At 44.8% G+C, this 13,469-nt stretch overlaps 1 protein-coding gene across 3 annotated transcripts in view; it reads right to left on the reverse strand.

Annotated features, from left to right (window-relative positions):
- The window catches only part of LOC146206565 (programmed cell death protein 4-like), a 48,928-nt gene that overhangs the window by 24,986 nt on the left and 10,473 nt on the right, over nucleotides 1–13,469 (reverse strand). For all 3 annotated transcript variants that reach the window (XR_014704456.1, XM_084591293.1, XM_084591294.1), the window contains exons 4-6: nucleotides 5,744–5,965; nucleotides 5,341–5,438; nucleotides 5,112–5,226 (exon numbers count right to left, since the gene is read on the reverse strand). Coding sequence is in view for 2 of the 3 variants with exons in the window: in XM_084591293.1 (XP_084447419.1) it covers nucleotides 5,112–5,226; nucleotides 5,341–5,438; nucleotides 5,744–5,965 (435 nt within the window). In the remaining variant the exon portion in view is untranslated. The remainder of the gene's footprint in view (nucleotides 1–5,111; nucleotides 5,227–5,340; nucleotides 5,439–5,743; nucleotides 5,966–13,469) is intronic.

The raw sequence follows: 13,469 nt of genomic DNA on the forward strand, positions 1-13,469 counted from the left end.
ACTGCCTTGTTCTGGCAGCTACTGCCAAATAGGACATTGGCACTCAAAAATGAGAAGTACCATGGAGGCAAAATGAATAAGGCCGGAGTCGCTATTTTTCTCACGATGAACATGGTGGGTTCCGCAAAGTTGCGACCACTTGTCATTGGTAAGTTCAAGTCTCCGATGCACTTGTGAGGGTGCACTTTGCTCCCAGTGCCATAAGAGTTTGAATTCAAAGGCCTGGAGAGCCACGACATTATTTGAGGCTTGGCAGTGGGATTGGGATGGTTTGGTTTGGTTTGTGGGGTTTAACGTCCCAAAGAGACTCCGGAAATTTAGACTACCTGGGGTTCTTTCACGTGCACTGACAACGCACAGCACATGAGCGCCTTGCTTTTCGCCTGCATCGAAACGCTGCATCGAAAAGCCGCCACCGAGGCCGGAATTCGATCCCGCTTCCTTGGGAACAGTAGTTGAGCGCCGTAACCACTGCGCCACCCCGGCAGTGTGGATTGGGATAAGGAACTTTCAATGAGCGAATGCAAGATTTGCCTTTTCCTCGACAACTGCTCTGCGCACCATTGCAGTGTCCCGCTCAAAAACACTGAGCTCTGCTTTTTAGCGCCACAGTAGTTTTACAGCCCCTTGATCAAAGAATCATACAGGCATTCTAACTAGGCTACTGGAAGCATGCCGTTGAGCCCCAGTTGGTGAAATTGCGGGTGAATGACAGAACTAAGGATTAATTTGCTAGGCGTAATCGAAATGATGAACCACCCTGGCAAGACGTGACTAGAGACACAATCTGCAATTGTTCCCACCATGCTGGATTACCGTATAAACGCGTGTAAGGGCCGCACCCAAACTTTTCATGACACACGAGCCTTCAAATTGTTAGCGCACAGGAGGTTCTGGATGCTGCCCATGAATGGCGCCCGCAGTTGCATGTCATCATCATTGTCATATTTTCCCTCTGCTGCGAGCTTCCACAATCCATATCGGAATCGGTATCGTCAGCCCCGGCCACCCTGTCTCTGTTTTGAGACATTTGAGACTTCCGCAGTCACTTCACGATAGAGTTAAACAACACCTGCGCAGTATCCATACTGACATGGCCATCATACCGGGCAGCCTCATCGGCATGCTGCAAACCGGTAAGTCAGCTTCAATCAGCTTTTTAAGGTAGAATTCCGAAGGCAGTACTCCAAATGGATGGCAATTGGCAGTTACGACTAAATGCCGACCGGCGGCTCAAGAGGGCACCGTTCATGACTGTGCTTGGCTGGATTTTGTCGGCGTGTCTACAAACATTGTATCCCGGAGTTTCAAGGTGACCAGGATCTCAAAAAGTTGACGGGACTCGAGACAACGAATTGTGGGGTGAACGTGCACCACAGCACAGCGCCAGCTTGGAAACTGACGACTGAATGCTAAATAAGCGCCGCATATGCACCAATTGGTCTGTTTTTACTTTAAAATTTTTTTTCGAGTGCCGCGTGTATGGGCCGCACCCCTAAAATTGGCCACAAATTTGGAAAAAAAAAAGTGCGGCCCTTACACGCATTTATACGGTACTTCAGGAGGGTGCGGAAGTTGCGAGTGCAGTGCAAGACGACAGCGATATTGCCATGCTTTGGAAAGAACTCGCCGATACTCTGGATGCTCTGCCAAAAAAAGTTGCCTTCGAGGACTTTTTCAGTCGACGACCACATTGCTGTGACAGCGATCCCACTGAACTCTGAAATTGTTGCTGACATGCAGGAAACTCGTGCCGGTGCCACCGATGAACCGCCACCAGAAGACGATCATCCTCGCCCAACGCTGTAAGAAGCCCTTTCTATCATTCATGTGCTGCGCCGATACTGCGGCAAAATAAAGGAAAGTGGGTTGGAGTTCAGCGAGATGTTGCGTGCTGAGAACACGATTCTTGATGGTGCCAAACGCGGTGTTCAGGAGAAAATCAATGCCTAGTGCTAATAGGTGTACACTTCTTTGCAATAAATTTCTTTTGGAGTAGATTATTCACGGTGAGTTGCATAATTTTTCATTTGTTAATTCAGTTTCAATCAACTGTTTTATAATGAATAATAACAAATTTGATGCTGAAGTTTGTTATAAACGGGTTCGGTTACAGCAAATTACTTTGTATATCGAACAAATGGCATTAAATTACGCTGTTCATTATAACTGGGTTTGACCGTATAAGATCGCCGCAGCCTAAGGAAGCTTTCCAGATCAATTCTGATGTCACGCCAAGGCTGTTGACTGGTTACAGCTTCCTCAAAAAAGTACATAACCAGGATCGAGTTTCTTAAAAGCATTAGAGCTGAAAGGATGTTGCACCATTGTTAACGGATTGCATGCTGGACACTCATAGTACTGTCAAAATTTACAGCAAACCATTATGTTAATTTCAGTCTGCCTTTTCCTTGACTTGGCCACTATCTTGTCAGTTTCTCTACTTTCCAGGTCGCTAGACACCCAGAGTCTGATCACTGCCCACACAAGCATTGTGATCCACAATGGCAACCGGGGAAAGAAAAAAATGTTGAAACAGCAGAGCCATTATTTCACTGATTAAACTAACAATTCTTAATTGCTCGTACAATATATATGTTCAAAGATGAAAATGTGACTGTGACCCTCATTTGGCCACTGAATATCCAACAGGAGATGCCGACACAGTCTATTGTTCTATGAATAAGTCAACTTGCTCAAAGCTAGCAATAAAAACTTAAGATTCTTTCTGTTGTCTTCTTACTCTTTCACTCATAAAGAAAGATACAAAAGGTTAATACAGTAAAAACTCGTTAATTCGAACTCGAGGGGGACTGGAAAATTGTTCGAATTAGGTGAAGTTTGTGGGCGATTGCGGGTATGAAAATCATGAGTCCAAACACCAAAGGAAATAAAGATGGCCAATAAATTTACGTACCTGGAACTAATAAGAAATGTACCAGCGTGAACGTCAAGCTTAATAATGAAATATGACACTATTTATGCTTCAAAACATGTTTATTAACAATAGACTGTCGATCAAAGCATATCAAAATGAAAAATAATCAGTGATTTGCATTTGTTTGCGCTGTCTTTGCCGCGACTTGAGAAGCATTGTCTGCAACTTGCCCAACATCTCCAGCGCAGCGTTCAAATTCTCATGGGTGGAGAGATAGCGCGTAGCCAGATCGAGTGCCGATGCAGCCTCACATGCACTCGGGGGCAGCGACGGATCGTTCTCTTTGTCGAACTCGTTGTCGCTGTCAGGCGTGCTCGCTGCACGTGAGTTGTGCTGCTGACTGCACGCAGCCTCGATAATCTCGGCGTCAAGCCCTGTTGTCTCCATGCCGTTGTCTACGTCCACAAAGCTCTCGAAGTCAACACCCTCCGATAAAACAGCGTAGGCAGGGTACAGCACGATGAAGTCATCACCATGAACCACATGAACATCAAAGTCTGCTGTGCTGCAGGCTTCTGTGGTTTTACTGAAGCCACACTTGCGAAAACAGTTTGCGATGGTGTCTGCCTTGACGGCGTTCCACTATGTTCCGAGCAGGTTGGCATCATACGACTTGCCGCTTTCCATACACACAAGAATTTGCTCTAGGAGGTTGGCGCCTGTACAATGTCTTGAGATTTTTAATAATCCCGAGGTCCATAGGCTGCAGTACAGCAGTACTATTTTCTGGCAAAAACGCCAGGTGGATTGCCTTCAGTCCGTTGACGTCAATGTGCAGAACAGTTGTCTACGAACAAAAGAATATTCCTATTCTGTGCCGCGAACTTTCTGCCTAGTGTGTGCAACCAGTCCGTGATGATTGCTCGCGTCATCCACGACTTTTTGTTTGAAGTGTACTCAAAAGGGAGAGACTTCAGGCCTTTAAAGCAACGAGGCTTCGCTGCTTTGCCTATCACTAGCAAGCGGCACCGTTCCGTGCCCGTCACGTTCGAGCACACTAGCACGGCAACCCTTTCTTTGCTTCACTTCCCGCCTGAGCACATATTGCCTTTATAACACAGTCTTGTTTGGGAGCAACTTAAAATAAAGTGCGGTTTCATCGGCATTGAAGACATCAGAGAGCGAGTAATCAGCAAGATACTTTTTTAGTTCACTTGAGACCCAATTTTCACAGGTTTCTTTGTCGACTGTCGATGCCTCTCCACAGATATTTTTAAACGTCAGCCCGTGGCGGGCCTTGAAACGAGATAACAAGCCTTCCAATGTGCTGAAGTCGCTGATGCCCATTTGGCCGGCGAAGTCTGCTGCCTTTGCAGCAATGATGAGTCCATTTAATAGAATATTCCTGCTGCGAACATCCTTTATCCATGTAATGACAGCAGTCTCCATCTCAGGGTAAGGCGACATCCGTAGTCTTTTCCGCAAGAGCTCAATCTCCTTTGGTAGGCGTCGATGAGAATCCTTGTTCTTAATGTAGGTAGACAACGTGCTTTTTTTTTTCATGGCATACTTCTCGGCAGTCGTTGTCTTTGTTAAAAGACTACGTTCGACCGCCTGCATTATTTCCACTTTTGTTTTTAAATCCTTTGCCGAGTACTTTCCACGACTCGCCATGACTCGCACAGTTGATGAGACGTCACCGGCGAGACACCAAACCAACGAGCAAGCTCACGCAACACGTGGCAACAGGCGCAAAAGACTACTCGTGGTCCGTGGAGCTGCTTCCACCGACCGCGGCCGCCGCAGCACAGCGAAAACCTGCGACGGCTTGTGCCGGAGCATCAGCCCATCAGCAGCGCCCACGCATCAGCAAAAGCCTGCTATGGCTGCGCCAGGGGCTCCAGCAACGAAATTTGTCTCGCCTCGTGCGTGCCAAAACACATGCGGGCTTATTCTTTCTCATCGTTGTGCATATTAAAAAAAATTCAATGCATTGTATTGTCAGCCACCGGCTCCTAGTTCGAATTAACCGACGTAGATACCGGCATGTTTGAATCATTGGGTGTTTTGGCCCATTGATATACATAGGGTTTTGCAGGGACCCAGGCATCAGTTCAAATTAACTGGCGGTTCGAATTAAGCGATTTCGAATTAATGAGCTTTTACTGTATTTAGCAAGAGGTATACCTTGATCTCCAAAATTTGTTTGAGAAAGCTAGCAATGTCTACGCACCTTCTTTACAAGATATTTGACAGGACGCATGCCTCCTCCCATGCCCCATACATTGTCCAAACGAACCAGTCCATGTTTCATATTCAACAGATTGGTGGCATGTTGCAGTGTCTGCCTGTTAAGTTAAAGACAAAAAGAAGTGTGACAAAAGTTTGTTCAGTTAGTTCAGCAAGCAATTTCAGTAAACTGCAGCCCCATATTCCATTAACGGATTACAAGAGTTTCATACATGGATAATTGACAATCCGTTTCTTCCAGATTGAGTTGCACATATTTTGGCGGCACGCAGTCATCTGCCACAGCCCGCGCCAGGAAGTTTCCAAGCACCTGCGTGGTGAAATAGTTGAGACAGATTTAAAAAACCTTACTTACTCATAAACGAAAAGGAAACACCCGAGTGCCAAGCAAATACAGCATGCTGCTAGCAAATGTCCATGTAAACACTGAACCAGAGCACAGTAACTGAAAACTATGGTACAAGCAGCCAAAGTACAAATCTGAGCAGTTTTTGAACACAAGTTTAGTCTACTAAAGCCATGGGCAAAAATAAGTGAAGTCAATATATTAAAACAGTGCAAGGCAAATTTCCTCCAAGCGCTACCCATATAGCTGCCACACAGCCCAGTACACACCGTAGTGGCATCTGGTGTGTCAAGCACCAGGTCAGGCAAGCTTTTGAGCAGCAGCTGAAAGCCCTTCTCAAAGTCAGGCTCCGAGAGGATGCGACCGTACATGTCTGAGAGCAGCACAGATGTCATCTCCCGATGTGACGGCTTACGCTCCATAGCCAGTGATATGGCCAGGCTTACAAGGTTTGGCCGAATCTGGCGCAGGTTGTACTCTTCCAAAGACAGCTGAAACGTGATGGAAGCAGGCATTAGATTACCACAAAGGATAATGATAGCATGTACAATCAATGCAATTGTGCTCACATGTAACGTAGCTCCACTTAGTCAAAATGCACCAGATAAAATAAGCATTGCCTTTGGCAACAAATATGCAGCTGCTACAAACTAGCATATGGAGCTAGCTGCACAGTCACAGTATAAATGTGAATAGACAAAGAGCAATACTTTTACCCTGAAAGGTTGTGTTCCGTTTTGTTCTTAGGGTTTAACATTCAAGAGTGAATGCATTCATCAGTTACACTAGAGTTACGCTACAGTCACACTAGAGTTGGATACAACTTAGTCTACAGTAGCTAACACACACAATTCCTCCGCAATAAAAAGCAGTCCGTTGTTGGGGCTTTTCTCATTCTCCAAAAAAAAAAGCTACCTGTCAGAGCAAATTAAAAGCAAAAGAATTCCGATGTTTCTGGCTTGTTTGGTATTGTCAAATTTTTAAAAATGATTAGGTTTACTGTTTAAGGTGGGTTCAGACGGGAGGACCGGAGCACGGACGGTCCGCGCGTCAGCCCTACCCGCGCCCCACGTGACGCCGACGTCACTGCTCTGAGTGACGAGAAAGCGGCGTGGCCGTCCGGGACCTCGGATCGCAAAGCGGACTGAATATGCCGAGCGCCTTTTTCAGTCCGTGCGGACCGAGCATCCGCCGAGATTGTTTTTGCTCTTTTTGCTTTACCGTTGCTACGCCCGCGCTTTTCATCTCGTATTCAGTTCGAGCGGGGTATTGTTTGTTGTGCATGCGCTTCGTCGTTCGCTCTGTGTTCGCAGCAGTGCATCGTTTTTTGTGTGTTTGTGCTTGTGGGTGTGCCAGAGTTGTAGCTTTACTCAGTTTCTAGTGCTTATTATGGGTGAAGTAGCGAAAAAAGCACTCAGTGATGAAGCGACAGTCAAGTTTTTAGCGCTCGTAGGGAGCTGCCCACCGATATGGAATACTGATGGATTGCAAGCATCTTGCTTGCAATAAAGAACGCTTGCAATAAATAAACGCTTTTTCGCTTCCTCATCGTCCTTGCACACTTCACGTAGAAAAGCCAGAGCAGCGAGACGACGGTTCCGCTCGGCGTCCATGTTGAAACTCTCGGTGGAAAGGTTTTCGGCAGCACGTACGAAAAGCGGGAGAGGAGGGTACACTCTGATGGTCCGCTGGCTTCGTGTGGATGCTCGACGGCCGGATGGACAAGCATACGCGTGGTCACGTGGCACAAGATCCGTGCTAACGCGCGCAGACCGTCCGCGCTCCGGTCCTTTCGTTGAACCCACCTTTAGGGGAATACTACATACACTGCGTACCACTGCCCGAACTGCTGCTTTTTTTGTTATTTTTTTTTAATATATGATATTCTACTATGGCTAATCATCGCCCCATATGGCCAGAAACAATTCATTGCCAAATAAAATAGTATGCAGCTGAAAATGGGCTCCAACACGTTTAAGAATACGTTTTAAAATTTAACTTCACTCATCTGCACACAATCTATGCAGTGATCAATAATGCACCATAGCTTATTATCCTGTAGTTACCCCAGTGTGGGACACTAATTAAACATGTTTTGAAGCAGCTCTTTAGAGCAGGAAAATATGCATTCCAGAGCAGCTATGGAATGGAACATTTGCATTCTGGAGCAGCAATATCAGCATTTTGGAGCAACTTAGGAGCATCAACTAAGTAAATAACTGTTCAAGCTAACTCGCATGTCTCTACAGAGTGGTATAGTTAATCATTCCATCGCTCTCCCTTGAGACCGGCCGTGCCTGTAAATAATAGTGGTGGTGCTCAGGGGCCATTAAAGGAAACTGCATTTAAGTTGCAAACTCTCAGATTGTTGATAAATGCGCAATCAGCTGGAAAATAAAATTAGTTGAAGACTTGGAGTAGTGAAAATTCTTAAATATAACAGCAGTAGAGTTAATTAAGGGGAGACGCGAGTCAGAATGATCGAAAATGGTCAAAAATCGATTTCAAGAAAAACACAATTTTGGAACGTTTATCCTTTCGAGCATCTGCACTCAAATTACTAACGTTGAAATCGGCCAGGAAATGCGATAAAATCAGCTTTCAAAACGTCACGGCAGCCATGAAATGTCCCCTGAAAAGAGAAATTTTGTTTGAAATTCCCGCACGCGCCACGTGCGTTGCAGCCGGCCGATCACCGCCATCTTGGGTTTGGCTTAAAACTGTTCTTAGTGCACAATTTGTGCTGTCTCAAAATGGCTTCGCTCAAATGGACTGGCTTCGTGTGCCGGTTTCCCGAAGGCCGTTTATCGTCTCACGCAGCGCGGCTTTTTTCTTTTTCTTGCTGTTTTGCGTTTGATGCCGTGGCCGCCTCTTCATCCGCATCTCCGTTTGCACTGATGTTTCTTGATGTCCAGCTTTGTGCACAGTTTTTCCTTGCGATCGAGATGCCGGAAAACAGTAGACTGTAACCGTGAACGCAACGAGCCTTTGGAAGCCGTAAGAAACGCCGTGGAACAAAAACCAGAAGATGCCGGCCGCAAGCGTGCAGTCGGGACCTGAGTTACAGCTGGTGGCAGACTTGTTAGATGTGCAAGGAACATAACCACGCTGCCCTATGACGACACAGCGGGTTCAAATTACAGCGCAAATTGCATCCCTGATCGCGGTAAACTGAGTTGACGCCGCCGCTGCATACTACTCTACGGCGGAAGTCCGTTCTGTCGGGAAAGTCCGCGATCCAACGCGAATTTTACCTTGGCGTTACCGCGGAATGTGATGCCGGTATAGAGTTCGTGATTGTGGACATGAAAGTGTTAAGCAATTTTATCGAGCACACGAAGCGCGAAACCTGCAGCGATATCGCCAAGATATCGCTGGCACACACCACATACATTTCTGCTGGTTTGGTTTTGTTTGTGGGGTTTAATGTACCAAAGCGACTCAGACTATGAGAGACGCTGTGATGCAATAGATAATAATAGAGTCAGCTTCTAAAAAAAATGACCGCTAAGCAGACCCCAAGAACCTTAGGGAGCAATCAAATTTTTGCTAACAAATTGAATACTTTGAATAATTTCGAATATATATGGAAACTACTGGCAGGTTTGACAAGAAAAATATGCTTTTCACAGAACACACAGATGAAATGAAACGTGTGCACCAAGAATCTTTCTTCACTCATTATTATTATAATGTCTATAACAGTCTACCGAGCATTAAATATTGAAAGGTATAGAGGTATCAAAAGTACTGATAGCAATGAGCTTTGATTTGCAAGATAATAAATTGCAAACAATATGTAGAATAATGTTACTGTGTTTAGTGAAAGGACGAAACTCAAATATTGCTTACATGACAAACCCCTACGAATCCTGAGCTGCTATTTATTGCAAGCCATCTTAAGGTAGTGAGGTATCTCCCCTTTGTCAGAGTGGTGTAAAAGACTGCTACAACAAAGGACAGCAAAGCACAAAGGGCTTGGAAAACATAGCAGCAACTTGGGGTTACGAAGTGAGCAGAACCATTACTTCCATGCTCCCTCGCAACACATGAAGGCATAGCTACGATTGTGGGATGTCAGACCCCGTGTCAAATTCTTTTTTTTTTTTCTAAATATTGTAATGCCCTTCTCGTTTGCAGTAATGTCAACTTTATTCAACCTGGCATTGCGTGGATGGCCAAATGCCTTCTGGTCACAACAGTGGTGCGAGCAGCCAGGCAAACCAGGACCAAAGATCTCATCTACAAAGCTGTTGAATTCAATCGACCTTAAAGTAGCTGGTTTTTTTTTTTTTTCCATTTCAGATACTTGTGTGACCAAACAAATGCTACTTTTTTTTACAGACATTGAAAGCCTGCAATTTTCTGATAAGACGTTTTAAAGCAGCTCACAGAGAAAACAGAATATTCTTGACTACTCAATACACACTCAAGAATAGTTGCGAATTTTACAGAGGTTAAACAAGAAATATGCCGAGGAAGAAATTAATAACTGTTCACAGGAAAGGACTTGTTCCGTGGACACTCAACCAGTGTCATAAGGGAAGGGAGGAAGGTGAAACAGAAAGAGAAAGGGGTGCCATATTGGAGGGCTCAGTGGACCACCTGGGGATCTTTAACATGCAGTGACATCGCACAGCACACAGACGCCACTTCATTTTGCCTCCATCGAAACGCAGCCGGCGGCAGTCTGGATCGAACCAGGATACTCTGGCACAGTAGTCGAACATGCTGAGGACATATTCAGTTTTGGCTGTGGGGGCTGGGACCAAACTAAAAACTCCTGTGCATTAAGATTTCAGTGTACATGCGAACACGTGCAATTAACTTTTTTGGGACTGCCTCAGATGCCTTACTGCAAATATGATACAATGTTTCATGCACTGCCAAGGTAAAGTCTGCACCCTGGAACATGTATCACCATCTAGAAGTGTAGTATGCCGTCTCAGCTTTCGGTTTAGGCCCAGTCAGCTTTTTTTCTCAGCAGGTGGCGACACAAGAGACATTTTAAACCAATGTGTGGTGATGGTTGATCTAGCGAAACAGAGTGTCAAATTCATGACAGTTTGCTCAATGACGCCAGTGTCAGCCGCACCATTCAGCCGCCTCTGCTCGATTTTTTTCATGATGCCAATAGTGAAGAGCCAGAAGACAACTTTGGAAGCTCCAACTTAATCTTTAAGAGTGACACAGGAGCACAACCAGTTGGACCATTAACTGGCCCTACAACATTAAATTTTCAGCTTCAGCTCGCTCTGCAAGAGGTGCACATGATCGTTAAATGTTCCCACTATTTTCTCTCTATTCAACAGGGCTTCAGCACACTATGGTAACAATATGCTGCTGTCAGCGCAGATGCTTGAAGAGTTTTTGCAGAGACAGGAACCTGGTGTACACCTGAGCGAAGGTGTGTTTGTAGCACTCTGAGTTGAATCAGAGTGATCCTACTGACTCCAACCATCCTGGAATTTTTTTCTTATTTTTTTTTTCTTGTGCCAATTCATACAGGATATTTGTAAAAACAAAACTAAGCATGCCTACATGAACACTTTGGCTTTTCAGTCTCGATGATGCTAAGCAAGCTCGCACTCCTCAACTGGCCTGTGCACAAGGCCTGCTCCATGCATTGCAAAATGAACTTCAACGATGTTGTCGGGTTAGTTGGCTTGAATCTTGTAATGCCACGAAAGGTTACGCGCTAGAAGAATGAGACAAAGACAGAAGACGCGAAAGGAAGAGTGTGAACTAACAACTAGTCTATTCAGAAGTTAGCATCTCTAGAAATAAGACATGTCAGTGCATGCACAGCAGATGCACCCACAGTATGACTGGTAAGCAAGAAACACCATCATACCCTACAAGAAAGATTTTAACAATGCTGACTCACTTTTGTATAAGACGAGACATATCGCTGACGCAATTGTGCGCACTCTTTGTCAAAAAGGATTCCGTTATTTCGCGCGCCACGGTGTTGCTGCCCCGGCCAAGAATTTTCTCGTTCAATCTTGGCTGGAATTTGCATTTCCAGCAAGATTCAGTCAAATTCATATTAGTACTTTCCCTATTTCCTAATGTGCACTCATGCTCAGCGAAAAGCCTGTCGTACGAGCTCATGAACTACTAGCACTCAATATAATTGCCAGGAAAGCTGAGAGCGAGAATCAAGAGTGTTGCTTTTTGGAAGGGGTGGACAGCTTAGCAAGGACTATTCACAAGTCACTGTCACCAAGAAAGAAGCAGGCCATAAAAGAACTGCCGGACTTTGTTAAAGATAACGACTTGCGCTTATTGCAGGCACATAAAGGCTGTGGATTTTTAATCATACCAGAAGGTGTCTTTAGAGAAAAGGCAGGCCAGGCAATTTATCAAGAACTTTAGATCGGCTAAATGGAGGTTAACCAGAGAAAAAAAAAAGCCTGCGAAGCTCTGCAATGATTTAGGTCTGGGGCAGATAGCGAAAGGTATAAGCAAGTGTACAGGCAACACATCGCAGGTATCTTTCCTGGCAAAAACACATAAAGCGGATGTAGCCTTTAGGATGGTTGTGAGTAAAAAACACTCAATAAGTTTGTTTCTTCAAAAACATTTAGATAAGCTATATGTGTTTGGCCCATCTGCTACTAAAAATTCACAAGATCTAACTGGTTATTTCGACCAAAACCAAAATGTTGGGTTTGTTTTCTGTCGATGCCCAGGACCTCTTTTACTCTGTACTTCATGCTGAACTGCTCGAGTCTGTTAGATCCTGTGTAGAAGAGAACGGCGAGGTTCCCTTTCAAAACGCAACAAGGATGACTACATAATTTCATAACTCTACTTGAATTATAAACAGCACGTTTATAACATTTGACAATGGTTTCTACCTGCAATGTCGCAGTATTTGTAAAGAATTGTGTGTTGCCCCTGTCCTATGCAACATTTTTCTGTCTTATATTGACCGTACCCTGACAAACGTCTTTGACAGCCCTAAGATTTTAAGTGTTTAGCTATGTGGATGACTTCTTAACTCTTCTAAAGAAAAAGGATAACAAGGTCTACCATGACACGACGAATGAGATTTTAGATTTTTTTTAGACTATATGGTAGAGGTCTAACCTTGACGCATGGGGTACTAATGATAAAAGTCTAGTTTTGAGACAAAATATTTCTCTTGTAAAAGCATCTGTGTTGAATGTATCACCCCTGTGATGCAAAGGATCTTATGCCCTACGGGTCAACACAGAAGACAGCCAAAAGAGGTGTTGCTGCAATGTGTATTGGGTCTGCGCTCATTAAGTCGTGTCCGCATAAAATGGGTGAAAATTTCTATAAACAAGTGTGTCGGTTGAATAATGAGGGCTACGATGAGTGAAACCCTCCTGCAGAAAATGAAAGGAAAAGCGTGCAAAAGAGCCTCAAAGGAAGGTATGAAGCCAGTAGTACAGTAAAAGCTCGTTGATTCGAATTTTATGGGACCTGGAAAAAAGTTTGAATTATCCGATGTTCGAATCATCGAATGGCCTAAAAAAAATTGGCAAGAACCATTTCCATTACGGTAAATTTACAGTATTTACTCATGTAACAACCCGGTTGCTTAATGAACCCACCCACCTCCGATCTTCGCTTATGAATTTGAAAAAGAAAAAAAAGAAAAGGCGATGGTTGTTAACTCCCTCCATCCATTTCACGCTGTCAGGTAATGTGTTTCTTGGCAGTGCGCCAAGATGCTGCGCAGCAATAACATCAAGGTGTGTTTACCTTTTGACATTAGCTCTAGCAAGGGGGGAAGTGACTTGGCAGAGTGCCAGCGCTTGTTAGGTTTTGTGCGTTCGCCTCAGCAAGCCATAGGCGATTGGGGCGGCGCCGTGCCCCTGTCGACTGCCACTCATTCATTGGAACGCGCAGAAGCAGCAAACGCCCTTTGAAGTGAACAATTCTAAAAGTCAGTGTCATAATCGCGGCTGAACGCGTGCTTTTGTTGACAACTGATGGCTAAAAGGATGGACGTCTCGCAAA

This window comes from Amblyomma maculatum, chromosome 1 (genome assembly GCF_055883805.1).
Source record: "Amblyomma maculatum isolate TAMU_Amacu chromosome 1, ASM5588380v1, whole genome shotgun sequence".
Classification (NCBI taxonomy): domain Eukaryota; kingdom Metazoa; phylum Arthropoda; class Arachnida; order Ixodida; family Ixodidae; genus Amblyomma; species Amblyomma maculatum.